Source organism: Dicentrarchus labrax, unplaced genomic scaffold (assembly GCF_905237075.1).
Source record: "Dicentrarchus labrax unplaced genomic scaffold, dlabrax2021, whole genome shotgun sequence".
Lineage (NCBI taxonomy): Eukaryota > Metazoa > Chordata > Actinopteri > Moronidae > Dicentrarchus > Dicentrarchus labrax.
Window position 1 is genome coordinate 24,408,797 of NW_026136722.1, and position 27,870 is coordinate 24,436,666.

The following is a 27,870-nucleotide window of genomic DNA, read 5'->3' on the forward strand; positions in this document are numbered from 1 at the left end:
CATCTTTGTCCGGAGGAGTACATTTAGTATCTTGACCTGCAAAAGTAAAAAACCAATGATTGCTGCAAAATAACAACATAGACCTTTGAGGCAACTGACAAGAGGAACTGCTTTACCAATTACTTCCAGAAGAGCTTTGGACGTTCCCATTAACAGTGCATTAATGTACCCTTTATCTTAGGTTCAGATTACAAAATACCTTCAACAAACTTTCTGGCTTAAGTGTGCATGTTCTGAGCTTGCAGGGTTATGCATATTTATAATTTGGTTTCACTCATAGAGGATTTGGCTCTAAAATAAAAATTTGGTCATCAAAAAGGTGTGTGTGTGTGTGTGTGTGTGTGTGTGTGTGTGTGTGTGTGAGAGAGAGAGAGAGAGAGAGAGAGAGAGAGGTCAGAAAGAATTGGCCTTCCCTGTTCCTCGTCCTGCACCCTGTGATGATGAATGCTGGCCGAGTTCATTTTCAAACATAATATGTTTTATGAAGTTCAGCGTGCCGCCATGAAGCTGTAAATCTCCTCTCTCTCTTTTCTCCTGTGTCAGTGGCGGAGGGTTTCTGTGTAATTTGCAGCGCGTTTAATAGCACATTAACATTTAGCAGCCACAGTTCACTGTCTGGCTGCATTTTGGCGCCTATACAGCAGCCTGTACAAGCTCCCCATTCTCTCAACATCACATCAAACACAGGATGTAGATTGTTGTTGACATCTAGACTGTAAATGAAGCAGTTCACTGTAAAAACCCATGGGGCATTTTATTGAAATCCACTTACGTTTAATCATTACTTCAATGAACGTAGATTTTTTTTGTTCGTTTAAATATGCTTATGAGTTCCCGCTTCACTTAAATCCATGAAATGGTTGAATCATCGTATCATTTATCATCATATTTGAATGTACTGAGACGTTTAAAAATATTGTAATATCATTAGCACTCCCTATGGTTATTGCTTTGGTTAACAGTCGATAGTTTCGTTTAGTTGCATACATAGCAAACACAAAAATGCAATATAGCAAAACATTTTAAAAATAAAGGCATATGAAATGATTTATCTCATACACATTGGATGGAGGAGTAATTATGGTGGCCTGGGGGATTATCTTTTGAGGATGTGCAGATTTTCAGCTTTAATTAAATTACATCCACATGTAATAAACAATGCTTGTAACCCTTTTTTGTACATAGTTTAAAACTTTAGCGACACATACAAGTTGGGACGGTGCTTGGTCAGTTTTCAAACAGGAAAACATGGCAGCTGGTCACAAACGTTCTCAAAATAAAGCTTAACAGTAGTGCTGCCCCCTAATAGTTGATTAATCGTTAGTCGATGAGAGTAGTCTTAGTCGACACACTTTTCATCAGTCAGATAGTCGCAGATAAACAAAAACAACATCCAAATTCATTGGGGAGCTGTGCTCTGTAACTGGGACTTAAGTATCATTGCAACAAGGACCTTTTCTCTTGTAACACAGGAAGTAACTTACTAGGAGCAGGGGACTTAGCGGGGACTACTGCCAGGAAGCGGGACGAAACGAGCAGCAGAACTGGAGCTGGATGAGCTTGCAATGGAGGCCAGCTGATTTACAGCTGCTCCAACCGTGGACGGTGAAGACACAGCGGGTACAGGAGAAGAGTGTGTTTGTTGCGAGTTGATTTGTAAGTAACTGTTAACTTTATACACTGTATCAATAAATCTGCCCGTATTTCTTTCTGTGAAGCTGGAAGTTTTTTATTCTGTGTTTTGAACAGCACTACTTGTGTAATTTTATACTGTGATGAAATAAATGAACTAAATGTTCAGTCTCCTTGCTGGTTATTCCGACACAGTCAGATTCATTACTACTTTTCTGTTATCATTGAACAGGTGGCTGGTAAAACATATATATTCAAATTATTTAATTGATATCATAAATGTGCAACAACTAATCGAGTATTGGCTTTTACTGGGTAGTTATCCCTATAAAGTGCCTTTGAGACAGTCACAATTTCTAAAAGAAAAAGCTGAGATCTTCCCTTTAACTTTATATTCATTGCATTAAGTGGACCCTAGGCTGTCAGAAATTGCTGAAGCTCCTGCACTTTTTTACAAATGAACTGCAAGCAGAAAATGAGTCCATCCTGTCATGGACAAAGTCAAGGTAGAGTAAATACATTTTAATTGCATAGTGATTATAAAATGTAAATTTTCAGAAAAATATTTAGTACCTTTCTCAACAATATATTTAAATATATGTTCTAATGACTACTAGTCAACTGGGAAAATCTTTAGTCTGTGACAGCCTTACTGGACATTAAAATGTGTTTCAGCAAACCTTTGAGGTGGGAAAGACAATGCAGTAGCAAAATCTTGATTTACATCAGCACTGCCTAGTCTGACAGTTTGATCTAAGTTTTGTGAGCCTCAGTGTCGCCCTGGACAGACCTTCAGACTGGACACAACAACCAGTCAGAGTAATGAAACATTTGATGTGTGACTTTACACCGGGCTAGTGACACTTCTCTGTCAGTCATCGTATAAAACCCACCCCATATTAAATAAACGGTTGTGATCAGCCCGACCAGGTCCAGGACGGTTGGAATTCCATTTGAGTGGAAAGATTGCCAGACACATCTGCTAGAGCAAATAAAACATCATGAGCCAGGCAGATTCATCTGGTCCCCAGGCTGGTGGACTTGTACACGACCTGTTAATACAGTCATATAATATCTTCTGTTGCTTTGGAGGAGCTTTGTAAGGTCTGAGAAAATAACCCAGATGAAGTCATAGTGATGTCATTAGGGTTATATCACTTTGGGTTTGGAGACAAAAAAATTAGAAAAAAATCAAAAGAACTGAAAGAATACATCCTAAACTGGAACATTGAAGTTAGAAAGATATGGGCATTTATTAGGCTATCTAATGAAAGATGCTATTAAGTTGATTATGGGAAATGTAGGATCTAGTCATTTGGAGCTTGACCCATACTAGGGACTATCTCAATCTCTGCTTCACAGAGTTTTCAAGTTAGTCTGAGTCTCCTACACATTTCACTTTACTCATTCCCAGGTTGTCTGAAGTTCAATAACAAACTGCTGCAGTACCCCTTAAAATAAAGTCATCAGTGACAAGTAGGGAGAAGCAAAGAAGAAATCCCTTAATTAAAAAATCTCCTTTACAACAAAAGACTGTATTTAAAATTTGACTGAAATGAAAGTACATAAGTGTTAGTTAACTGTATGTCTGGTATTTAATTATATGTAATCATTGGGATGATTAGATTTACGTAATGGCAGCTTGTGTGTGGTTCATAATTTGAAACATCATCTGCAGCTGCACTGACTGCATACATCCTGTTGTTGATTATTGACTCATTGGTCTGTGGGACCCAAAACCCGATCACGTCTTCCCCAACTTCCTTCAGATAATCAATATACCATAGAACTTCTAAAAACAATCTGGGCATTTATTTGCTTAAATCCCTGAACTCACCCTGCCTTTACTGGGGACCAGGGTCTATTTGGGACAGGCCTTTAATTCCTTTAGCAATAACAACTCTGGCACAGACGAGAGTGTGACATTAACAAAGCACGGACCCATGTGCAGAGAGCATGCTAAAACCTTATACTCCTTTTCTGAGAGAGATGGTTTTATTGTTAATGGTGACTCAATGTGTAAGCGACATTCTAATGTTAATGCTGGTCAAGCTGGTGCCAATTTTAAACACTTCAGATACAATTAGGTAGTTTGAATTACAACAAAGCATCATATTTCATAAGCTCATCAATTGTTTTGTATGTAAAACTTGAATCTGCAGAGTAAGTGTAGCTGTCAGATGTCAGAGGTATTATCATGGGATGGTGTATAAATGGCCCACCATTTCGGTGTCATGTCTACGCATTTCAGGCTTTGCCTGTTTTATTTACCTCCATTAGAGAAGACAGATGTCAGATGGTCTTTGACAGGTGACCTTTGTTGTCATGGTAACAATAGTCAGGTGACATTCCTGATTGTGGTAACAATAATAAACACATGGTTAATACTGTGAAAGGGTTACATTTAGGTTAGGTGTAGGCAAAACAAAAACCTTAAGTTACATTACTTATGTTGCATAAGTTAAAGTAAGTCAACGTTGACCTTTTGGCTTCACACACAAAGACATAAACAGCGGTCTCTGGGTCAAAGTTCAGTGTTTGTTTGACCCATCCATCCACTCTGACCTGGTTCCTGTGTGGACTTTGTCGCTCTTTAGGTCACTTGACAATTTTATCTCTATGACATTAGCACAGTAGAGACTAAATGGCGTGAAATGACACATGAAAATTGGATGTACATGAAAAAAGGTATTGTGATAACACATGAAATTACTTAAGACATTTGGTTTGGTGGTACCAGGCTGATGAAGCGGAGTAAAAAAAAAAAAAATTAATAAAAAGTACAAGAATGTGGGAATACTCAAGCTAAGCACAATTGCCTGAAAATTGTACTTAAGTACTGTAATGCCAAAATAAATGCACCACTGTCAGTGCTGTCTGAAACACTTGGGTTGGTCTTCAGTGGTGGACATTTGGTCACTTGGGCTGACGTCAGGTGACCAACTTGGCTAGTCAAGATGATCATTCCACTGACCATAAAAACTCACTGGTCACCTTGTACGTATATTAACAATCATTGTACTGATGCACTGTTCTTAAATTATACATATGTGGATGTGAACACCCTCAAACAGCCTTAAAGATGAGAGTCAGCACTCAAACCTCATATCCTTTGCCTCTTTTCATATTAACTATTATCTAACAGTTGCTATCTAACCTGCATCTCAATTTGCATCTGATTGGCCAATATGGCTACTCATTCTTCTGATCATCAATTAAAATCCTTTTGTCTTTCTTGCATCAGTACTGGCCTCCTGGCAATTATCAGAGCTTTGTTCAGCGGGGTTATATGTGCACATAAAGCTTTCACAACACATCTCACACTAGCAGTTATCGATGGCATTTTTAATATGCAACCATGACGCAGATGTTTCTCCAACATTAACCACATGTTTTTTGTTGTTAGGGTCACAAACAGGCTTGATTTGAAGTGGTGGAGAATTATTATGATTATTTCAATGAACCTCACAAGCTTAATAAAGCTTTTGTCTGATATGTTGAAAGAAAAAAACCCACAATGTAATTTGTTCATGTAAAATTTGTGTATATTAACACATATGGTTGTACTGCATTTTGTCTGTCTATATGGCAATTGCATCATGTGATCAACTGTGACAAATGCTTCTGATAAATCTAAATTCAAAACTTTGGTAAATATCTTTTTCAGTTGCTTTTAGTAGTGTAGCAAATATAATGTAAACAGGATTTATTGTATCTGCAAGCCATATGAAAGTAATAGATGTTTTGGAGCTATTGAGATATCATTGATATTATTGTAGAGAGATGTCATAAGATTGACTGACAAGTAGTCGGACAAAGTTATTATATTCACAGTTACAAGTCATAATGTGCTCTTCACCAAATGTAGTGCCATTTAACAACAGAGTGATAATATATATAAAATGTACAAAAATCCTGAATGCTTTTTAAAATGCGTATGTGTTTGTTACAACAAGTGCAACTGAACTTAATCATATGAAAAGTAGTGCTGACATTGAACTTTCATAGTATATCACACTATTAACCACAATAAAATACATTTAGTATGTTACTGTCCTGTCTTAACCCATTAGAACAATGTCTATAACTTTCTATTCCCAAATTTGTGAAATATTTTTGGTAATACTATTTTTTATTTTAGCGATATTTATATTATATGTTGTTGCAGGTCTTATGTCTAAATTAAATAAAAAGATAAAAGTAAAAACAGACAATAGATTCTACAATATAGTTACTCACTGGGAATAAATATGAATGATATGTGGCACACTTATATAATAGAATTCTAATCTTGGCTTGGAGGAAAGTGTCAAGTATTTCCAGTCAAGTGAAGTCAAGTTACTCGTGTTAAAGTCCTAGTCGGGTTGCAAGTCCTGGACTAAAACTAATCTTGTTGCCCTGCCCTGTAGATGGGTCCTTTGTCAAATTCTGTTTAGTTTATATTGTGCTCACATGGTGCATATCCCTAAATAAATTGTGTGTGTTGTTTTTAAATCAAATTAGGCCTATTACAAACTAACTGACAGACAGAAACATAGAGACCATTCAGCGTTTTCCCAACATGGAAATATTGCATACTGCATTTCTGCACACAGAATGAAGTCACCATGTATAGTGTGCTGTGTGCACTGTGCTTAATGGGAACCAGGAGACGACGGTTACAGGCACAGAGAGCAGGAGGTGGAGATGCATGAGGGGGATCAATAGGGGCCCAACAGCAATATTCTGCCCCTGGACTCCCAAACTGGCTCATCCAGCCATGGCTTTGATAAGTTTGCCTGATCTACTGTGTGATGTATGAAGCAGAAGAGTAGACACAATCAGTTATCACGCTCTACTTTATTTTACTAATGTTAAGGTGAATATTTTAGTTTTTTGCACTAGATTTTGTAAATAAAGCAAGAAGGAAATATGTTAAATAAGCACTATCCTGATATGATTAAAGTATGAAAATCATCTATAGTGATCTAATTGAGGATTACGGTCACAGTGAGACTGTTTACAGTATATGGTGGTTAAAAATGTTAAGTTACTTTAATAAGGATTTATTTAATCCACATACACACAAGTATTCCTTAAATTGCTCAATTTATTTGCTTAATTTCTCCCACCTTTAAAAAACATGTCTTTAAGTAGACTTCTCAATCAATAATGTAAAGGTAAACTGAGGAGCAGATAGTCAATCAGCTACTTGAGATGGGCATTACAGAGTTATGTTAAATCAGCAGATAAACTGTTAGATTTCCATGATCTTATGTTTCATTTGCAGGGCAGACGAACTCTATGGATTGAGGATGTAAGCACATTTAAAAACCTTTAAACTGAGCAGCCTGCTATTTATCCTCTAGCTTTTACGGCTTGAAATGAACCCAAACTCAAAAAGAAGAACAATAGTACAAAATAACAAACATTAAGTTAGCAAAAAGCCTCATTGTTTCCTACTTTATTTATTGATTTCAGCAAATTTAATACAGTGTTTCATGTCAACAAATGTCTGTGAAGACACACATCCAACAAAGTATTTTTAATGAAAGGAAACACATTGAACCACAAAAACAATTATTATTTTACAAGTCAGATTGATTTGGTACAGAATAGTGATAACATTAAAGGGAGCTTATTGGTGGAAATGTCTCCTAAGGGCATCTGTACGTTGTGACTAATGTTAACCATTACCCATTAGTACACTGTATGTTAGCCTATACGTTTATATGAAACATTCAGTGGAACTGCTGCTCAGCTTTCTGTTCTGATGCAAAATAAAAGACAACTGAAATTACTAGCCTTCAGTCAGTAACCAGTAATAAGCTCCACTATTGCTCCTTGTTCATATCAGCAAAACAATAAAGTTAATTTGTTTTATATTTTTTCCTTTATTGTTACATTGTGTCATTTGTTTTATCTAGTTCAGGGTGCAAAATGAACTTTTCATTAATCTACCAAACACTTGCATATTTTAGTGGCATTTGGCTGTAAAGCAGTCACAAATGAATTATTATGTAGATTCCAAAAGTGTTTGTTTGCTTTTAAGAGTTAAACTCTCTCTCCAACAAACACACTCACACACTGCATGCACACAATCAAGGGAGTCTCTAGCACATTCTGCAAAAATCTGCATTATCTGAGACATAAACAGATACTCAAGTAGCTGAGGATAGTAGGATTAAGCCTCTAAAACACACATTGACACGTGGACTTTTTGCATATGTGTTTGCTGGGTTTATAGACTGGGACCTAACATAACTGTCACACGTTACACAGGTCTGTGTATTCTCTTCATCCTCATACTTTCTTGCATACTGATAACATCATTCAAAATACAAGCCTTACAGACTTTTTAATACATCTGATTGTTTTATCTTAATTGCAGCTAGATGGAGCAAAACATTTGAGAAAGTTTGAGGAGGAGGTGGAATTAATGCACACACACACACACACAGTCCAGCAGCTGGACTTTTCTCTCCCAGTATGTGTCTCAGGACATTTCTTGCAGCTTCTGAGTCCCACATCATGATGCATTTCTACTGTGGTGGATAGCCAGTTAATAACTCTCTACTGACTTCATTTACAAAAGCAACTTTACCATCGGAGCTCTAAAGAGGCTCAGGGAGATGCCTGGAGCCTCCTCAAGCTTTTCAGCTGAGAAATATGATACTGTACGTGATCCACGAGGCCCAAGCATGGGCTGTTATTAAAATATATAGCTTGTATTAATCAAAGAGGTTATCATGCTCAATGGCCATTTATTGTTAGGTACCTACTTACGCTTTTTCATCAAAACAGAAAGCCTAAATCAGTCGTTCCACATTATATTGTAAAGTGTTGAATGTGTATCATGATTCAAGTTCTTTTTTTTTTTTTTTTTAATTATTAAATAACAGTTAATGTTTGTGGTGGTATGAGTGGGGACATGTTACACAGGGAAGAATATTTCATTGGAAGACCTGGGAATAATGTGTTAAACCACACAATGTTTACCCCATTCATTAATCAGTCATCAGAGTTAGCATCTTAGCTGATATCTGACACTCTATATGCAATGCAAATTGTAAAAGATCAATATAGCTTTATAATGAATATTTCAATAAACTGTATGTACATGAACATGCCGATTCATAGTTAAATGTTTAGCTTAACACATATAATATGTATATTTTAGATTCAACATTTTAGAATGTATTTATTTATTTGTTTAGTTGCTGCTATTTATTGAAATAATCTGCAAACTATTAAAACAAAATTTTTTTCTTTATTGTATTTATAGCCTATTTAATGGGCAAACTGAGAAAGACATCTGTTTTACTGACCCGACCTCCGTGATATTGTGGTAAATATGCTTATGTAAAATATAATTTGATGCAGTTTGGAGCCCTCTTGTCTGCTGCCCTATAGTGTGTGTTTGCAGCACTGAAACACTTAAGTATTATAATATAACAAACAAACAAAAAAAACTGTATCGAAACTATGTTTACAAATTGTAAACAGACGCATCTGTATTTCTTTTCAATTACATCCTCTATAATACAATCAGCCTAATCATTGTATTATTAAATAACGGGACCGCAGTCTTTTCGCACTCCAATAATCGAAGTAAATAAAACCCCACATGGCCAAAAAAGGATGATCTCGAATAAATAATACACACAGCAAGCAAATATCACCAGTTTCAATTAAATGTTGAAACTGGTAATGTTGAACCCCCCCCCCCACACACACACACACTATATGCTGTATGTCCTATACACACATTCCCTACAGCGTTTAAGGTTAAAAACTGAAATGAGTCAGTAACCTTCAGTACTTAACAGCAATTAAAGTCCCTGGACCTACTTTACTGCGTGTTCATTGGGTGTTAAAAGTTTTCCTCACATCCTTTGACCCATTTTCTGACTCTTACAAAGAAATACGTATAAGGAAATTTGTAGTTTCTGAGATTATTTGATACAATAAAATCTGTCCACTGGCTCGCTGGAATATTTAGGGAGCATTTGGTTAATTTTACCTTTTTATGAAGGTGATCTCTGCCTTTCTCAACAAAATAGGTTTAACAGACAATATCAAAAGACCTAAAATCAGATTATTCAATTGATGTGATGAATTCTCCTTGCAGACTCTGACAATATTTCACTTTCAAAACAAAAATACCCCGTGAATGTGCGTAAAGTGTAATTAGAAATACGGTCTAAATTTATGCCTTCTAAATCCGGATCCCATTGGTGGAAATGAAGGCTTTGGCTCCAGGAAAAGTAAATTACCGCCTGGAATTCACATGTCAGTATTTCAAATGAGCAGAGGTGATCGCGGCCTCGGCTCAGCCTCTTTGACACTGACTGCCTCGGTTATTTAAAATCGGTTGGGGGGAAAAAGAAAAAGAGTGCGCAGTGCTGAAATTTAAGCTCTTCTCCATGATGAGTTCACTTGCGTTTCTTAAGTTTATTGCACTCTTGTTTTTAATGAGCCCGCTGCTTTTATGGCGGCCCAATGCCTTGTTTAGGGGAATTAATATTAAACCCTATGCTAGAAAAGGAGAGGAGATACTATAAATGCACTTTATTGTTCTGTAAATACTTTTATTGGTAGCTTGTAAACGTAAAATGCCCTGAGTCGATTGATCTGGTCACCGTCACAGTTTGAATACAAGAACTTTTCAGTTTCATATCAACTGAGAGTTTGGTGTATATAATTTTCAAATCAACTTTTCTGACGAGATATAAAACAGCTGCTCAGAGTGAACTGACGAAGCTGGAACCTGCATGCTCACCATGGTGCTCATTACTGGCAGCAAAAAACCTGTTTCTGGTCATGCATTACCCCCCCCCAGTCCCTATTCCTCTGCTCAATAATGACTGATCTCCTATCTTTACTTCACGATATTGAAAGTGCACTCTGAAATATGTGGCCAGTGTGAAGTGCAACAAGAAAACAAGTCATTACATAATGGCTATTTTTGATTTAACCCCATGCGTTCCCTATTGCGCACTTCTAACTGCGAATATGTGCGTGCGGATGGGGATTTATTTGCCCAAGTCACTTGTGTCACAGCACTGAGGCAACGTGCAGAAAATGTAGGTGGTTTGTAGATAATGTCTTCAAGCTTTTTCTGCGCCAGTGTCTCCAATTAACGCGCTGTCTGTCTGGTTGGCAGCCCGGCCTGCAGGGCGGAGGCCCTCCGAAAATTAAAATTCCCACAGCCTGCGGTCTGTGGAGAGGCCATTTTGACTGAAAAATATCCCAAACATCTATGACTGGAAAACAAAGTCGGTTTTCTACACGCCGGAAACACTGTGTGAAGTGCAGGTTCACTGTTGTGATACTGATAAACAAAATGCTTTAGGATTTAAACAGACACATGCAGGTTGATGCTGAGGGCGTTCCTTTACTAAACTGACACTATGCCATAACACACAACACTCTTACTATTACTACTCCTGTTCCTGTCCCTAAAGCTCATTCAAGCCATCTCTAAAATTCCCAAAACATGCTTAATGAGCAGTTTACGCATCTAACACATCCACCTCTAATGAAGTTCATACTTTTCTGTCTGCTCCTTACTGGGTCGCTGGTATCCATCGGAATGCCGTCCAGATGAGCTGGAAATTGGTCCTATAAGACGGAAAGACAGAGGAATGTGGTGAATTCAAGCTCAAAGGCCAAAGCTGGGCGCCAGAGTCGCGACTGATCTTTAAAGGACGTTTGCTTTGGGTTTTTGTTGCTGCTCCTGAAATGAAAGCGCACAGTCTGTCTCCGGTCCAACTCATCATTTCTCCTCAGCAGATCTGAGAGCTGCGCTGCAGCCTATACCTCCATCCTCGTAAATAACGGCGTTAGCCCCATAAGAAATGCGTAGTTCATATTTAATCGTCGTAAATAACGGTGTTAGCTGTATATGCGGCGCACGGATCGGATTTATAGCCCCGACTAGCAGCCTGCCCTCCCCAAAACAGTCCAAGACTCTGCGTCTGTGATAATTGTAAAGAAATATAAAGACTTACAATCCTGACTTTGATAAAGGTCAGCAGGAAGTCAAATGTCTGCACTCACTGCCAGTCCAGTCTGCTGCTCTTCAGTCTCCTCATTAAAAGCCCAATGACGGATTTTATCCCTCAAACGCTCCTGACTGAAAGAGCGAGAGTGGACACCGTCGGTAGCTCCAGCACAGGCCAGCAGCAGTCAGTTGATCTACTATTCCGTTACAGGAGAAAGCTGTGAGCCTCAGTCCCCGGTACCTCCACCGAGCTCAGGTCCGAGTTGTGTTTACTCATGGCAGCCTGACCGCCGAGTGAGAGGAGCCCTTTACCCGACCGGGAGGAAGGCTCCAACAGCTTCAGTCGCGTTTACGGTCCGCACCACCACAGGCCATATATCAGCCCTATAAAACCAAAGCAGCCGCCCTGATGTAGGATTTTATTATGGCATTAAACGGACCCCCAAAAAAAGTAGTTGAAGTAGTTTGCGCTGTAAAGACAAGGGGCATAACCACGCAGGGCCCGATTTAATGGCGCTCGTTAACAAAAATGACTGTTAATCTGCCAATAAAACAGTGTCAGGCGGCTCTGCAGCTCACAGAAAACCTTGTAAGTGGATTCAGAAAGCGGGTGAATAATTAAACACACCTAGGTGTGAATTTGACTATCTATCTTGTCCTGGAGAGAAAATATCTCTGCTGTGGACTCGTTCTAAGTGTACGACTATTGGCGCTTATACTAATGGTGTTTTAAAGGCTGACTCTCTGATGTTGAGATTGATTGAAGTGATTGCTTGCCACAATTCAGCAAGAGTGGATCTGCTACGACAATGCGTCCCGTGCGCTTCGCACTAAAATGCGCATGTATTTTGATTAGGTTAGGAATAACTAAATAAATAAATGCATAAAAATAATTGCGCCACTTATATTGTCAGCCTTTGTCTCCGCTCGGCATTCCATGCATACTGTCCAGACGAAGCATAATTTAATGGTTTTATATAATTCTAGCTTGACAGCAGCCATAGATACACAGAACAGATATACGGACGAACTGTTCATTTTGCATATTGCATATAAACAAGACAATTTATTCAGAAAGGGGCAATCTATTAAAGAGAGAGAGAGAGAGAGAGAGAGAGAGAGAGAGAGAGGCCCGCTTGCAGGATTGATTTACGCTCCATTGACGCTTTATCAGGCTCGAAGAAACAGTCCGGCCAATCAGTTTGCGCCTCGCGCACAGACCCGACAAACCCCCGCGCGCAGTGCGAGGCTGTAGGCTGTGGCACTTTGTTTCGCTATAGTGAGCAAGTTGTCTGAAAGGAAGGGGGCCAGTAGAGAGAGAGAGAAACAGACACAGAGAGAGAGAGAGAGAGAGAGAGAGAGAGAGAGAGAGAGAGAGAGAGGAAGGGAGGGGGCGACCTAGCAAAGGGCAGAAGAGAAAAAGAGAGAGAGGGAAAGAGAAAAATCTCCTAATGTCTGTCTTCTTGTTCTACATTTAGTGAACTCGCGGCGTTTCGCAGATAATGTCCGAGAATGTCCATTTCTGGGACTTTGAGCAACTATTACGTGGACTCCATCATAAGTCACGAGAGCGATGAACTCTCAACCCCGGCTCGCTTTCCCAGCGTCCAATATTCCGGCTCGAGCTCCGCTGCAGCCGCGGGCGGGAGGCAGCCCGGCGGCTCGGCGCACGCGGAGCATCCCCATCCCGAGTCGTACCCATCATGCAGCTTCCAGCCGAAGCCTCCGGTCTTCTCGTCGTCCTGGAGCCCGTTCAGTCCGCACCACGGTGCCAGTGGGCTCCCTACTGTCTACCACCCTTACATTCCAGCCCAGCACGTGCCCGCCGCGGACACACGGTACCTTCGCTCGTGGCTGGACTGCGCGCCGCGCGGCTCCGAGTCCGTCCCGGGGCAGGGCCAGACGGGGCAGGTCAAGCTGGAGCCGCAGCTCGGCCATCTCGGCGGGGAGATCCCACCCAAAATCGGCGGACAGCATCAGCTCGAGACCACCACGTACATCTTGGAGTCGACGTCCACGGCGGCGCGCGAGCTAAGCCACCATCCGGCCGCCATCCCGGGAGCAGGGTTCGAAGAAAATAAGGACATTTGTGAAGGGAGTGAGGACAAAGACGGCCTGGATCAAAGTAAGTTATTAAAGCAGGAAATAGTGCGGGAGAAGGACAGAGAGCGGAGAGAGAGAGAGAGAGAGAGAGAGAGAGAGAGAGAGAGAGAGAGAGAGAGATTGTAAACGCTTTTAATGCCGCCATAAAACAAGAACAAAGAGCCGGAGAGCCAAAGTGCCCCCACCTCCTGCTCTCTAAGTTTACTGTGATATTTATCCCGTATCATCCCTCTGCTAGCAGCCCGTGTAGTAACGGAGGACCTGAGACAGCCATTACAAAAAATCTAAATAGCTGTAATCTGTGACCTCTTAAACCAGAGTCTGTGCAGTTTTCTAATGTGACACACACTTCAAACAGCCTGCAAGTGGTGGACAAACTGACGTTAACAACTTGCTATACAATAACAAGAATAGTCCTAAAAAATAACAATAGTAGGATCAGCACCTAACACAGTATGGGGAAACTGAAATTGCATTACATTTCTTTGTATGAAGGTGATGTTGTTATTGCATGCATATGACTCAGTACTCAGGATGATTAGTTTGGATCACCAGTTAAAAGCTCAATTAAAACACATAAAGCAGATTTATAGCTTTACGTGCATGGTTTTAAAGAGTATAGGACTATATATCTTTTTATTACAGATGATTATGTAAGCAAGATGAAGATGGTGCTTTTGGAAACCTTTAAAGTTCAACCAGATTAAAGCGGAAGGAAGCAGTGGCAGATGCTCTAAGTAAAAAATGAAAAGCTGAGGAAAAACCCCCAGAAACCTCGTACCCAGTCTGCTGCTCTTATTCCTCAAATCTATCAGTCTGATAGTAATTACAGAACATCGCTGATGTTTGGGTAACCTCTTGTTTTACGTGGGTAATTGCCAGGACATGCGCACTTGTGTCCCCTTTGAAAAGGACCAAGTGGCTGGTGCTTTAGATTTGTCTTTTTTTACTGCAGGTATAGATTGCAGGTCGGAGTGCTCTCTTCGTCTCCCTCTGTCTTCTTTTTTATTCCCACACAACAAGGGCGCGCGCACGGGCTCATGTGTGCGCTCCACTGCGTTTTAAAGCTCCTCATGTCAGTCAGCCTGTAACAAGCCCAACTGAGTCCAAACTGTGAAAATCTTGCTGGAGCAAACTGCTACAAAGTATGACTTGCATAGAGGCCTCCTGCTCGCTGTGCAGGGCTTTAATGCACTAACCAAGAGTCAGTATGGAGCTCCGGTATGGAGACATCCAGAGCTTCACTGGCGGAATACGGGATAATCTTTCATAGAATAAGGTAACCAGTGGTATAATTAAGTGACGCTGTATTTCCCAGTATCTCACGTGGCTATGGAGGCCGATCACACACTGTTTTCTGCTTTGCTTTGACATTAATTCCACAATCAACTACTGTCCATCACTAGAGAGAGGGGAGGGTTTTTATATTTATGTGTGAATGTTCCGCTTGTAAACACTATAATAAGGATAAAAAAAGCTTATTGTCCCCCTCATACAATAGCAACGGTATGTCAGCAGTATACATGCCCTGCCTTCTTCTAAAAATCATAAAAATCATAAAAGGAGTCAGGTCGTCCATCACTGGCCCGGCGGCTCGGAGCCGCAGAGCGGGCTAGATTAGTCCTCAGTAGAGCGGAGGCCTCATAACTCAGCCTGCAGCGCGGACCGACTCTGCTGTACGGGAATCAAACCCCGCTCACACGTGAAGGGGGCACAGTCAGGACGAGCTCTCTGCTCTCTTAAAGCATGTATAAATCTGCAGGATCACGTAAATCTCACGGCGGCGAATGATGGTGTTTCCATCTGTAGCTGAGCCAGAAGATGTGTGGAAGACAACATAATTAAACTTCGTCTTTCCACATGAATCACCTGAAAATATTCTTTTGTGAGTTTATCTGGAAGACTGTGATGAATTTTCTGCGTTGTTTCTATTTTCTCAATTTTCTATTGAAAAATTGTATTTGAACAAATGAACACTCATAGTATAGATTAATGGTTAAAGGAGTGCATTGCAACCTTCGGTGTTCAGATCTCGCTTGGAAAATGCATGCCTAGATCATTTACTTAAGAGCTGAGCAAATGCAGCTGATTGAATATTTATTTATTATATATTTTAATGTATATTTCTCTTGCTCCATAAAATTTCACATCAGGCACAAGTGTTGCGATGTTATTATAGTCTGTAGTATGCCGGCCATACAGTCGCATGTGAGTTGCTGTTTTATTCATCTGCTCACTCTGTAATAATAATAATATTTTACCTGTCACACAATCGCAATCATCTTGATATAGAGTCGTCCAGGGTTTGGCCAGTACAACACGGGTTTGTTCTGTTTTTCTATCATCACTCGCACTAACAACAACATTTAATCCATCATGTGACGGCGGGGTTGGCTCAGTCTGACGCTCTTTTCCAAAGTCTCTTGACTTATTTTGGGTTGGACAGAAAACCGCTCCCTGGAAAGATATTCATTTGATTTAAAAAAAATAAAAATTCATTTCACATATATTTTTTAACCGAGACTGGATGTGAACAGGCTCTGTTTCCCCTCCTCAAATCCCGCCGGATAAATCTAATTTCTGCCAGAGGAGTCTGATCCATGCGTCTGAGCGCGTTTGATATGTGTACGTGCGTTGCGTGTGCGTGCGTGTGCATGAGAGAGAAAGAGGGAGAAGAAGGGAGGCCTCCACCCCCGTACTGGCCTTTTCAGAGCAAGAAATACAAATTGCAAACACTACACATACACACTTTATTACTGCACTGGCACTACACACCTCCACACACACACTCCCTGTTTCTCTCTCTCTCTCTCACACACACACACACACACACACACACACACACACACACACACACACACACACACACTGCCACCTTATTACAGCATCTGAGCATGCTATCCATCAGAGCAGTGAGCTGGTTAAGGGCTGGATGGAGCCCAGCAGCCTCCAGTCTGAATTATTGGACTTTCCACCAGTAACACTGTGTGTCCCAGTCTGGCTTGTGGTCCGTAAGACAAAACTGAAAGTCTTCACTCAATTAAAAAAAAGTTGCTCCCTTAGCTGTTTCAGCAGTTCTTCTTGTGGCTTGTTTTTCTGATGTGTCTGTGTTGCAGTGGGTCAGTGTGGCAGGTAGTGGGAGCTGCACCAACAAGCAAGTAGTGAGGGCTGTTTCTATTGTTCACATGGCAGCCATTTTGAACCTTCTGGGTGCACAAATCTACATATTTCTCTATGCAGGCTAATCCCAACTATCCTTACTTTAACACAAACCCCGGTTCACACATAACCTGAATGGTTACCAAGCAAGCAACACACAGAGAAACCACTGGAATTTAAAAGGCGAGTTTGTTGATGCAGCCTCAGACATATGTGTCGACACCTTCAAGGGAATTTAGTTGGGAACATCAACACATTATCCTTCATAGCTAAGACTGCTTTTTTGGCTGCTCTGGATAAGTTAATGTGTGTGGCATGGCAGAGTGGTACAATCTTTTCCCTGAGCATTACTTTTGTATCTATATATATTTATTTAGATATAGTAGAAGTGCCCTTAAAGCTATCTGGATCATTTTTGTGGCTGTTTTGTTCTGGGTTAAAGAAATTGTTTGACATTTTGGGATATACGTTTATTCACTTTCTTGCTGAGAGTTAGATGAGACAACAGTGAATATGAAGCTTGAGCAACCACCAGCTGTTTAGCTTAGTATAAAGACTGGAAACAGGGCCTGGCTCTGTCCAAAACATCAAATGCTCACTAATTAACACCTGTGGCTTGGAACGTTAGGCCATGTATTTCCCAAAATGTCTAACTATTCCTTTAGGGTATGCTATAAACTTGGTTAGGGTTTCATTGAGGCTTTGGTCTTGGGTTTGTTGAGTCAAAGTCAGAAAAACTTCCTTAATGTGTTTACATTTAAATAATTTGAGTAAAATGTTCCATTTCACGCAGATAAATAGAGACTAATTAATGTGAATTGAATTGATGACATTTTAAATATGGATTGAGAACAGAAACATAGACCAACACTAGTTACTGCCATGAGATGTGCCTGGGTCCTGTGTTGGCACACTGGGTTTTATGTTGTCTCAAAGTCATATTTTGTACTCTGTGTCCACTGGACATGTCCACATAAGTGGCCTGACAATGCAGTATTCAACAGAGGCCAAATTCCTCTGAGAGCTTTGACTTTATGAGCCGCTTGCGTGCTTAACGTTACAGCATGGCAAAATTCTTGGAAGTCCATGCCATTATTGATAATAAGAAGGAATTTTGGACAGATAGTCGGTGCTTCAGGAGGTCTAAAGGCAAATAAGTTGGTACCTTTTATGTGTTGCCAAAAAGGGAAACATTCCTAACAGAATACTGTTTTTATCCACAATTAAAATGTAATGCTTTGAGTTCCAAACCAACTTGGCTTGAAGGCAGGATGTGAACTTGTAACAATGATGGATCCAGTATATAAAAGAGTTAACTTGGACTCTTTGATTCCAGTTGTTTCTGATGCACTTCTCAGTAGAGAATCTAAGAAATCATTGGTGTCTGCATCTTGGCACGTAACAGCAAGACAAATCCAGGCCGAGTTTCCCTCCCCAGGTATTCAAAATGGCAGTCAAAGTCGGCATCCAGCTACAGATTCTCTTTGTGTTACTGGTGCTGGGCGGCCATCCAGAATAAACTACAAGATTACACTTCAGTCTTTGTGCTGCTGCTGCTGCTGCCGGGCAGAGCGAGAAAGTTATTACCCCCGAAGTTTATTAAGTTATAACGCCGGGTGAACAACCCCATTAATTGGCGTGTTGCTGTTGGTGGCTGGGTGAGATGGGGTGTACAGGGTTGGTTGGGTGGGGGCGTCGGAGAAGGACATAAAATACGACTTCGGGAAATGTAATAACGTGCCTTTGGGATATATGAGAGGTCAATTTCTGGAACTATTAGGGTGAAATTGCAAAGGGAGGGAGAAAAGGAGAAAGAGACGGGATGTGATATTAGTCTTGTAGCCGTTTTGGTCACTGTTTCCATGTAAGCAGCATTCATCACGGTGGGCACACACACACACACACACACCCAAAGGTGAAGACAGTGCAATTGAACACATTGTGCTGCAGGGCCATAGCTTTACGTGAATATCAATCTTTTCATCCATGTACCTGTCAATGTGACATCCAACCACACATTGCTTCTGCAGATACATGGTTGTAGCCTAAAGAAAAAATTTCAAGTTCGGACTACACAAGCTATACACCCATAACCCCCCACCATCTATACTCTTTCTTTCTTTCTTTCTATCTGTCATCATCCTTACTGTCTTCCCACCCCTTGGAGAGAAAAAAGTCTATACCGTCCACCAGCACCTCCTCCACCGCTCCCCACCCCTCAACCGGTTTGTCATCCTGGGTGACAGCCACGGTCGCGGCACAGCTCCGAGGGTAATGGATGGTCCTAGAGGTGATTATACACCCAGGGAATGCAAAGCACCCACTTTACCGTGTGACAAAAGCGCCACACACCCCCACCCCACTCCCCAGCCTCTCTTCACCTCTTTACCAGGCATTATTTTGCTCTGAGATGAAATCGATCCTCTACATGCTGGCCATGTTGGAGGTAATTGATTCCAGAGGGTATTAAGGACATATTTACTGATGATGGCCCTAACTTGGGGAGGCTTTATTCTGTCAGGTCCACACAGGGACAGGGGCTGCAGTGATGCAGTGTACATCACTGGCAGCCATCTTGGGTTTGCAATATTGTTCCAAAGTCTCAGCACCTAACATGCTGAGTTACACCAACAAACCAACAAACACTTGTAAAAGCATCCTAGCCGACTTGTCATGTCCACATATCCTAAATGAGAAAAAGTCATGGTCCTATTTGTTGATACATTGCTACAAATATGTAACCTAAACATCATGTCTATGACTGTCTATCACAGGCAAACTTCAACCAATCAGATAAAAAAAAACACATATATAACGTAGTATTACGGAAGCCAGTCAGCCTTAAGTGCCGTTCTTCGCTTTTCTTTCAGTAAAGAAGGAATACTTTACAGTTCTGATATAACTGATGTTAGCAGCATCCACGCTAACCTCTTGAGCAGCTGGTATTGTTATTTAACAGACAGTGTCTTCTCACTGCATCATTTCTAGTGCCCACCTCCTTAGCTGTCAGTGCTTCCTGATGATGATTAGATACATACATAGATTGAAGCCTGGCCAGATGCATTCTTGCATGGTTTTGTGATCCTGCGACTTCAGTTGCCTCGTTAGGTTAACGGATTTGTAGTGTAGGCTAGGAAGTGCAACATCTTACCAACAATGTCCTTAGTTCTACTTTTTTGAGTGGGTAAAGCATCCATCACTGGCGTGTTCACTGCACACAGTCCGTTTGTTTTAGTACATTTGAAAGTCCTATATTTTTGATGTTGAAATGAGCTCATGTCCTTATTCGTCTTATTTAATTAATCCAAACGAGGCATCTTGTCTGAGTTCCGTGCAGAACTCTCTGTTCTAATGAAAATAAATGTCTAGTGATAACTCGAATTTTGTACAAATATTAGGAGATTTAGGAGAATGTTCTGTTGGTTGAAATTGGTGAACAGATAGTCATTTATCCATTGATTCAGTTTCGGTGATGAATCAGATTGGGGATTTCCACTATTAGATAGCTTCTTTAGTAGGTACCATGGTGTGTCCACATGCTACTTTTTCTCATTTAAACCTGGAAGACAGAGGATAGACAGACATGAATGATTAAAGATGGTGAAGAATTGGTCCGGTGTGATGTCCGTTACTGGTTTCTGGCTTCCAAGCATACTTTGGATGAGCTTTACAATTAGAAATGTAAAAAGTAAACTCATGACTTAAAATCAAATTGCCGTACCCAACTGATGGCCTTGCATTGATTAATGTGTCCATCTTTCTGTGTCCGTCTTTGTCTTTGCCCTGCTAGGAAAAGTAAAGCTAAATGAAAAATACTCAAAATTAGTTAAAATTGTGATAAAATGTATCTGATTCAATCAATTCAATCAAATTATGATAAATAACTTTGACATTTTAATTCAAAAGGATGAGAATGACCTTGACTTGAGCATTTAATCACTTATTATCTCAACATTAGGTCTTTTTCTAAGTTTCTCTTCATTTAGACTTAAAATGTCAAAATCTGACCTTAGCACTTTGACTTAGTATTTCATGATTTTAACCATTTGCCATAAGTATTGCCATTCCTAACTTTTCATCCATTTTCTCTTTTCCTGTTATTCCATAAGGTGTGCATTTGAATGTGAACTATTTAAATTTAGATTAATGTGATCCAGAATAAAGCTAACACTGCTCATGGTGCCACACACGTCAGTTCTTTGTTCAAAACTGGAAGAAAAAAATCATTGTAGTGAATGTCACATGCAGTTGTGTAAATTTCCTTGGCATAAAAGCAAGTATGATTGTCAGGGTAGTAAAATATTACCAGTGAAATTGAAGACAGACGGAGCCTCCACCCATCATCAGTTAGAAAAAAGAATCTCCTCGGGGAGGGACACACATTCTAATTCTCCCTGCTTGGCGTCAAAAGGCGCTGAAGCTCAGGCTTTCCCCATGACTTGTGAGTGATAAGATCATCCCTTCTGCCATTTCAGGCCAGGCGGCTCAGGCTGCATTTTACACGGAACAGAAAATCTCCTTTGTAACCCCTTGCCCTGCAGACCTGATCTGCTCTTGGCTGAAAGGATAAATCTCATTTTTTTGCTGTTAAACAGCAACAAGGAAAGGCTTTTTGGCCCTAACGTTGCCCAAACTGATTTAGATGGTGCTTATATTCCCAGATTCAGCCTGATGGTTAGACTACATGTGTGCTGTGTTTCATTCAGTCTGACTGAAACTGCCTCGGGAAGGCTTTAACACAACAAAAAACATTCAGTGACTCTACATCAAGTTTTTTTAACAATAAATCCAGAGCAGAATCTGCTCTTTGAGTCACATTTGGGTTGTGCACCAGACTTGTAATTGCACTGCTGACTAAGATGGTGTCACCGATAAATGCAATGAAGAAACAGCAGCTTTAAAGAAAATAGTTCCAGTGCGATCTTACTTCCTGCCTTGCTTTGCTTTGCTCTGCTTTGCTGTTCATCATCTGAGATGGTCTTTAAAGATCCCCTCCAGACATGTATGAGGACATATATACAAAAAGTGTAGTAATGTGTATCTGATATGTTTTTTTTTTTATTATTTAATTTTGGGGTTGTTATAGCAAAAAAAAAAAAGGTTTAATTTCCACATTAAAATCCTTAAAAACATATATACTCCATCTACCTCATTATAAATCCCAGAATCTCTGAATATGCAAATGTTTTTCATCTCTAAAGTTTTCCTGCTGGACACAAGATGTCTCCTACTTCACTGTAAAGTCCATTCTCAGTGAATGAGCACTGGTGGCTTTAAGTTTCTACATCACACTGTACAAGTTGCATACTGGACCAGGATGGACTTCCAAACTATTGGTGATGTAGGGTAGGCCCCGCCCCTTAAAATCAGGGAGCACAGAGAAACTTTCCACTTTCAGCAGATGAATGTGAAAACATCCTTCTAGTGTCAAACTGTGCACATACAGCATTCTGCACAATGAAGATCAAACAGCACACTGAGGGAATAAGAAGTAAGATTTATTTTTGACTGGAAGGGGCTTTTGTTGCACATTTTATTTGACTTAGTTGTTCAGACTATTTTTAAGAAATAGCTACTCCCAGTGCAGAACTTTAAATGTTTACCTGTTTACATTAAATGTCTTTTTGGTTTTACAGACTCTAGCAAGTAGTAGAGTCTGTTTGTTGGCCTTGTGATTGACTGGAGGAAGAGCCTGACCTAACCACAGGGAATGATTGGTCTTGGTTAAAGGTTTTATTTAGAAGATGTAAAAGTGGAAGAGAGCCAGATCCAGCTCTTGCCTCTCACAATGATCCTGAATGTATTTTGATTGGTGTTTTTCTTTTTTCAAAAGGGAAACATCTGCGATTGTAGGTGCCTGCCTAAACTGAGCAAAAACATAGTAACATTTGCAGATAAAAAACGGTGTTAAAAGGATGGAAAAGCTCAAAATGACAGAAGGGGCTTCCTCTTGTTCCTTAAAGAACCTCGGTGCCGTGAGAGTCTCAGCAAGCGGCCTCATAGTTGAGATGCCTCGGTGCTTTGCAGAGGGGAAGAGCAGATAGCTTTCAGCCCTAAAACCAGACCCATGCATCCCAAACAAGAAGTCTCTGCTAATTACATCGGTCTGAAAGCTATAAAGAGGGGTGGGGTGGTGGGGAGAGGGGGGCGGGGGGGCGGAGGAGTCAGGGTGGCCTGGAAAACAACACACATGGAAGAAAGAATGAAAAGAAAATCAAGACAATAATTCATAATTTTCTCTCCGCTGAAAATGAAGAACGTCCAATTTAGCAGCCTCTATTTTTACGCATGACAACGTTGTTATTTACTATTTCTAACACAAGTTTCCACAGAGAAAGGCGAGCTTTCGGCTCCTTTTTTCTCTCTCTAGCGCGTTAGAGCTCGTCGCAGTTCTGATGTGGCAAAATGGAGCTGAGTGTCATCACAAATCCTTTATTTCACCACCTTTAATTTCACTGATGTTGACTGCAAAAGAGGAACTCCTCGTGTAAAGACAGTCTCCTTTTAAGTTAATTTATGCATTTAATTATGAGAAAAATGTTGTGCTGGTCACTGTAGATGGTGTTCAAACGGGTTCAGTATACAATCTATTGTGTGAAATGTGTGAAGATCATTTTGAATCTAATGAAAGGCGAAGGAAGAACACAAGAAATATTTCTCTTCTAATCCCACTAGAGCCATAAATTTCCCGCCGCTTATTAATTTAGGAGCAATCAGAAGTGACGCAGTCACAGTGTGCTGAGCCGCAATGATTCTCACGCAAAAAAATACTGTATTAGCGCTGTCAGACATCTTCCCCGACGTGTTTCTGTGTGTTTGCTGTCATCACGCGGGGGAAATTTCGGCTTCTGTTTTTGGTCACAAAAGGTGATTTAGCATCAGAAAGTGAATTACTGATATTACACATTAGAACATCTGATATTTATCCGCTGAAGGTCACCTTCACACAGGAGCCAGAAACAAGTCAGATATCTCCCTGACTGCAATCACTAATATGGGATGAACCGCAAACACGTTAGACATTTAAAACATATTCGTTGCTATTGTATGCTTTTGCTGAATTAAATATGTGTATTTTTGAAAGGCATGTTGTTCCATATACCAGTAAGCTATACTGGGACGAGACTGTGTTTTATCCACTGTGGGCTACTTTTTTCCTGCTGCGTTTCATCTGAAAAAATCTGAATAATGAGGCTCCGTCCATATTTGTCCATCGTGCCTTCCTCTTAGTGCATGGGAGCTGGGAGTTAGATGGAGCAGGCCGTCTGTCTTCCACGTGGTGTCAAATAAAAAAGCCATGGATCTACTCGTGTCAGATTTGCGCCCCATGTTGACACCATAAACCTAGTTTACGCACCAAAGTGCGAGTTGCAGAGTCAGGTGTTGCAACTTTTACGCACGGGGAGAGATGGTGTTTCGATCATTTAAGGGGGGTTAAAGACTTTCTAATTTTCTCATAATGTTATAAAACTCTCAAATTGCATTTATTTTAATTGTATTATTAATTCCCTCCTCTCCTCTTCCTCCAGGTGACCCCTCGGCCAACTGGCTGCATGCGCGCTCCTCCAGGAAGAAGCGGTGCCCGTACACCAAATATCAGACGCTCGAGCTGGAGAAGGAGTTCCTGTTCAACATGTACCTCACGCGGGACCGGCGGCATGAGGTGGCGCGCGCGCTCAACCTGACGGAGCGGCAGGTGAAGATCTGGTTCCAGAACCGGAGGATGAAGATGAAGAAACAGAGCAAGGACCAACCTAAGGACTAGTGGGACTCTCACTCGCGTGCTCACTTATACATTCAGACGCGCACGCACTCACGCTCACAACATGTATCCAACATAAACCTCCCTATTTCTAACACAAAATGGCCTTCCCAAAAACTGCAAAAACACATACATCTGCTGTTTCCCAATTGTTTTAACCTCCAGGCTCTACCAAGTGAGCTTCAGTCCAATCACACCGATCTATACAGCTGATCAATGGCTTTTATTGATCTCTAACAGACGCTGAGGACGCCTCCACGTTATCACTGAAGTCTTAAGAGAGTCTGTCTGATGTTTGAAGGGGGCTTTGGAATCATCTGAGTTTGTGGTCACGGAGGAGGATGATGGGTAAAACCTCACAGACCAACAGCAATTCCTCCAGGACCCGCTCTCTTGTAAATGGGTCGGACTGCATATGAAACTGCGGATTGGACTGTTTGATGAACTGAGAGCTCTTGTTCTTCCTACGTCTTCATAGTTTTATATTAACGCTATTATTTAGGCTTTGATATTAGGCTGCATTATGAAAGGGAAGGAAGCAGCAAACCGCCATTGATGCTACAGCGGAGGGGGGGCATACAGACAGAGAGAGAGAGAGAGAGAGAGAGAGAGAGAGAGATGTTTTTTTCTTTTTTCTCAAGCACTACTCTTCCTTTTATTAGTTATTTATTGTTCCGTCGCTGACACCGGAGGCGCGCGGAGGTGCTGAAACCGGGGTTTCACATGGCCATTAATAAGCACGAGGAGCGAAGGGGGATGCCCACACACACATACACACACACACACACACACACACACACACACACACACACACACACACTCCTTCTTCTCCTCTTTTCTAGTTTCTCTCATTGCTGGCAGGATTTGATTAGAAAGCGCCTGATGGTCGGCGTTGATACAAGCAGCGAGCCGCCGTTTGTTTCCCGGTTGTCGGTCTAAGTAATGAGCAGATACCGGAGGGGGGAGGAGGAGGAGGAGGAGGAGGAGGGTGGGGAATGATGGGGTGGCTGGGGTGTTAACCCGACTCAGCAACCGGGGATCCGATTAGGCTGCTGTCGATATCGTGGATCCCCGCCCTTCGGCTACCTCTCCGGATGCTTTATACGCTGCGGCGGCTCATCCGCGGCCTTTATCGGCTATCGATAGTCTCTCCGCCTCCGCCTGGAGTTAACAGGGTTTATCAGAGAGGAGACACAGCACAAAGCACCGTGTTTTAAAAAATTACACCCACCATTTTTGCAATAATCATCAATACTCCGTTTTTGGTTGAATCCAGGTGAGATTTATCCGGATCAGCACGTCAGACGATAGATGTAGTTGCTTCCTCTCAATCCCTGACCCTGCATGCTTTCTTAAAGGTGACACAAACGCTTATTTAGACTGGACAGTAGAAATCAGCCATGGCTGCTCATTCTCTTAGCTTACTAGCTATTTCCAGTGAAGATTCTAGTCCACATGCGCTTGCAGCACTGCTCCGCGCCCTGCAGACCAGAACACCTATCCTCCCTGACGCCATCTTCCAGTCTTTATTTAACGTGGTTCTCGCATTGCGTTTTCTGAAATGATCAGCTCTATTTTTATACATATGCTACGGTATGTTGTGTGTTCTCTGCTATGCAAGGCGGGTTTCTCTCTCATTTCAGGTAATATACAGAGAGTTGGCGCAACGGCGGTTTCCAAACGCACCCTGGGAGAAAAGAGCGAAACACCCCCGATGCGCTGACATGTTTACTGACAATTTTTTACATTTCTTTTTAGGCTTTTCCCCCTGGAAATATAATCCCTAGAAGTTCTATAATAACAAGTTTATATCAACAGACATAACAGAACACTTCAGATTTATTCCCGCGCCAAATGCTTTAGCAATAGTGTCTACATTTAATAGCTCGGAGTTTTATCTGGTTAGTTTATGCAGAATTTTATTGATCTGAGTGTTAAAATATGAAGAAGAGGCCATGTTGGAAGGCCGGCCGGCTACTATGGCGTTATTTGAAGTGTCGGCGCAGTTAAATGGCGTCCGATGGCAGTTTTATGGACGGATCATAAACAACGCGTAGGCTTTACAACGTTTACAACAGTGTGTGTGCGTGTGTGTGTGTGTGTGTGTGTGTGTGTGTGTGTGTGAGAGAGAGAGAGTGAAGTGTGTGTGTGTGTGAGAGAGAGGTGTTGGATGTTGCGGCACGCAGACCACAACGTCTGCGTGCGCGCCAGCATTGTAAAAATAGACAGTATATAATAATTTACACACACTCGCGTGGATTTTGCCTCCAGTTCAGTTGGTGTTATTCTCATGTTTCCATTCACAGGCAGAAACGAACGGGTCTACAACCAGCCTTTTTGCAAAGTCTTAAACAGAGAAGCGCTACAATTCCTCGATAATCCGCACCGAATCCTCTATTTACGAGTACAAATGTTTACATGGTTTGCGCATGCCTCGAGTCACTCGTCATTTGAAGACGTTATTTCGTCGTTTAGCTCTTTGTGTGTTAAATCTGTCAGAGGGGAATGCTTACTGCAGAATTAAAACAGACTAAATAGAAGTTTCTCGATAGGAAATATTTCTAATTTATTGTATATAAAGTGAGTAACCTCGTCTTTCTTTTTGGAATGAGTTCAATATGCTGAATATTGTTTTGTCTTATTGGAACATGCATCTTACTGTAATATAGATGGTTTTTTTCCTTTTGTCTGTCATGTTCTTTAGATTCTGTTTTCCATGTTGTTGTGCCGGCTGTCTGAATGATCTGTTCTGATGTCAGTCCGATCAGCTCTCTGTGTATGATTTGTTTAACGGTAAAGTGTTGGGACAGAGAGGACGAAAAGGTTGGATTAAACTGAAGCAATGCTTCTCTGTAACTTATCATTTCTATTTGAATTATTGACTCTGTCCCCTTCTGCCCTTACTATGACTCTCTCCCGCTTCCCGCCCCAGTATTTACTCTCCTGACTGGAGGAACAAAGTTTCTGGAGTATTATTTGCTGTTGATAAATATGGACAGAGCTACACAAGTCACTCCTTTTTTTTTTTTTTAAATGAGACAAATGTTAGCCATGTGGCCACATAAAGGCTTTATTAACGAGCAGGCGAACTCCAGTCACTCTGATCCTCTCCTCCATGTGAAATGTTCCCTTCTTGTATGTTTTCCTCTCTTCTGTGTGTTGTTGTCTCTTGTTTCTTTGTGCGATGGCACTGCTGATGCTGGATTCCTATTAAAGAGACTTTACAGTA

The 27,870-nt window shown here is 41.1% G+C and overlaps 1 protein-coding gene and 2 long non-coding RNA genes across 3 annotated transcripts; 2 read left to right on the forward strand and 1 right to left on the reverse strand.

The window, feature by feature from the left end:
- On the forward strand, positions 1–27,870 carry LOC127357063 (uncharacterized). The gene is made up of 2 exons (XR_007882126.1): positions 1–392; positions 26,768–27,870. It is a non-coding gene; the product is annotated as an uncharacterized LOC127357063 (long non-coding RNA).
- Positions 7,060–12,921, reverse strand: LOC127357062 (uncharacterized). Its single transcript, XR_007882125.1, has 2 exons — positions 11,625–12,921; positions 7,060–11,235 (listed from the first exon to the last, which is right to left on the reverse strand). It is a non-coding gene; the product is annotated as an uncharacterized LOC127357062 (long non-coding RNA).
- hoxb9a (homeobox B9a) lies at positions 12,943–27,870 on the forward strand. The gene is made up of 2 exons (XM_051389194.1): positions 12,943–13,742; positions 24,409–27,870. Exons 1-2 carry the CDS (start codon positions 13,130–13,132, stop codon positions 24,642–24,644), a joined length of 849 nt encoding a protein of 282 aa, XP_051245154.1. The 5' UTR covers positions 12,943–13,129; the 3' UTR covers positions 24,645–27,870.

What these genes read in the sequence shown, in the direction of transcription:
- hoxb9a (XM_051389194.1), top strand. Translation starts at nt 13,130, where the DNA reads ATGTCCATTTCTGGGACTTTGAGCAACTATTACGTGGACTCCATCATA. An exon ending in CAAAGACGGCCTGGATCAAA is followed by an intron (nt 13,743 to 24,408) that starts GTAAGTTATTAA and finishes CTCTTCCTCCAG; the next exon opens with GTGACCCCTCGGCCAACTGG.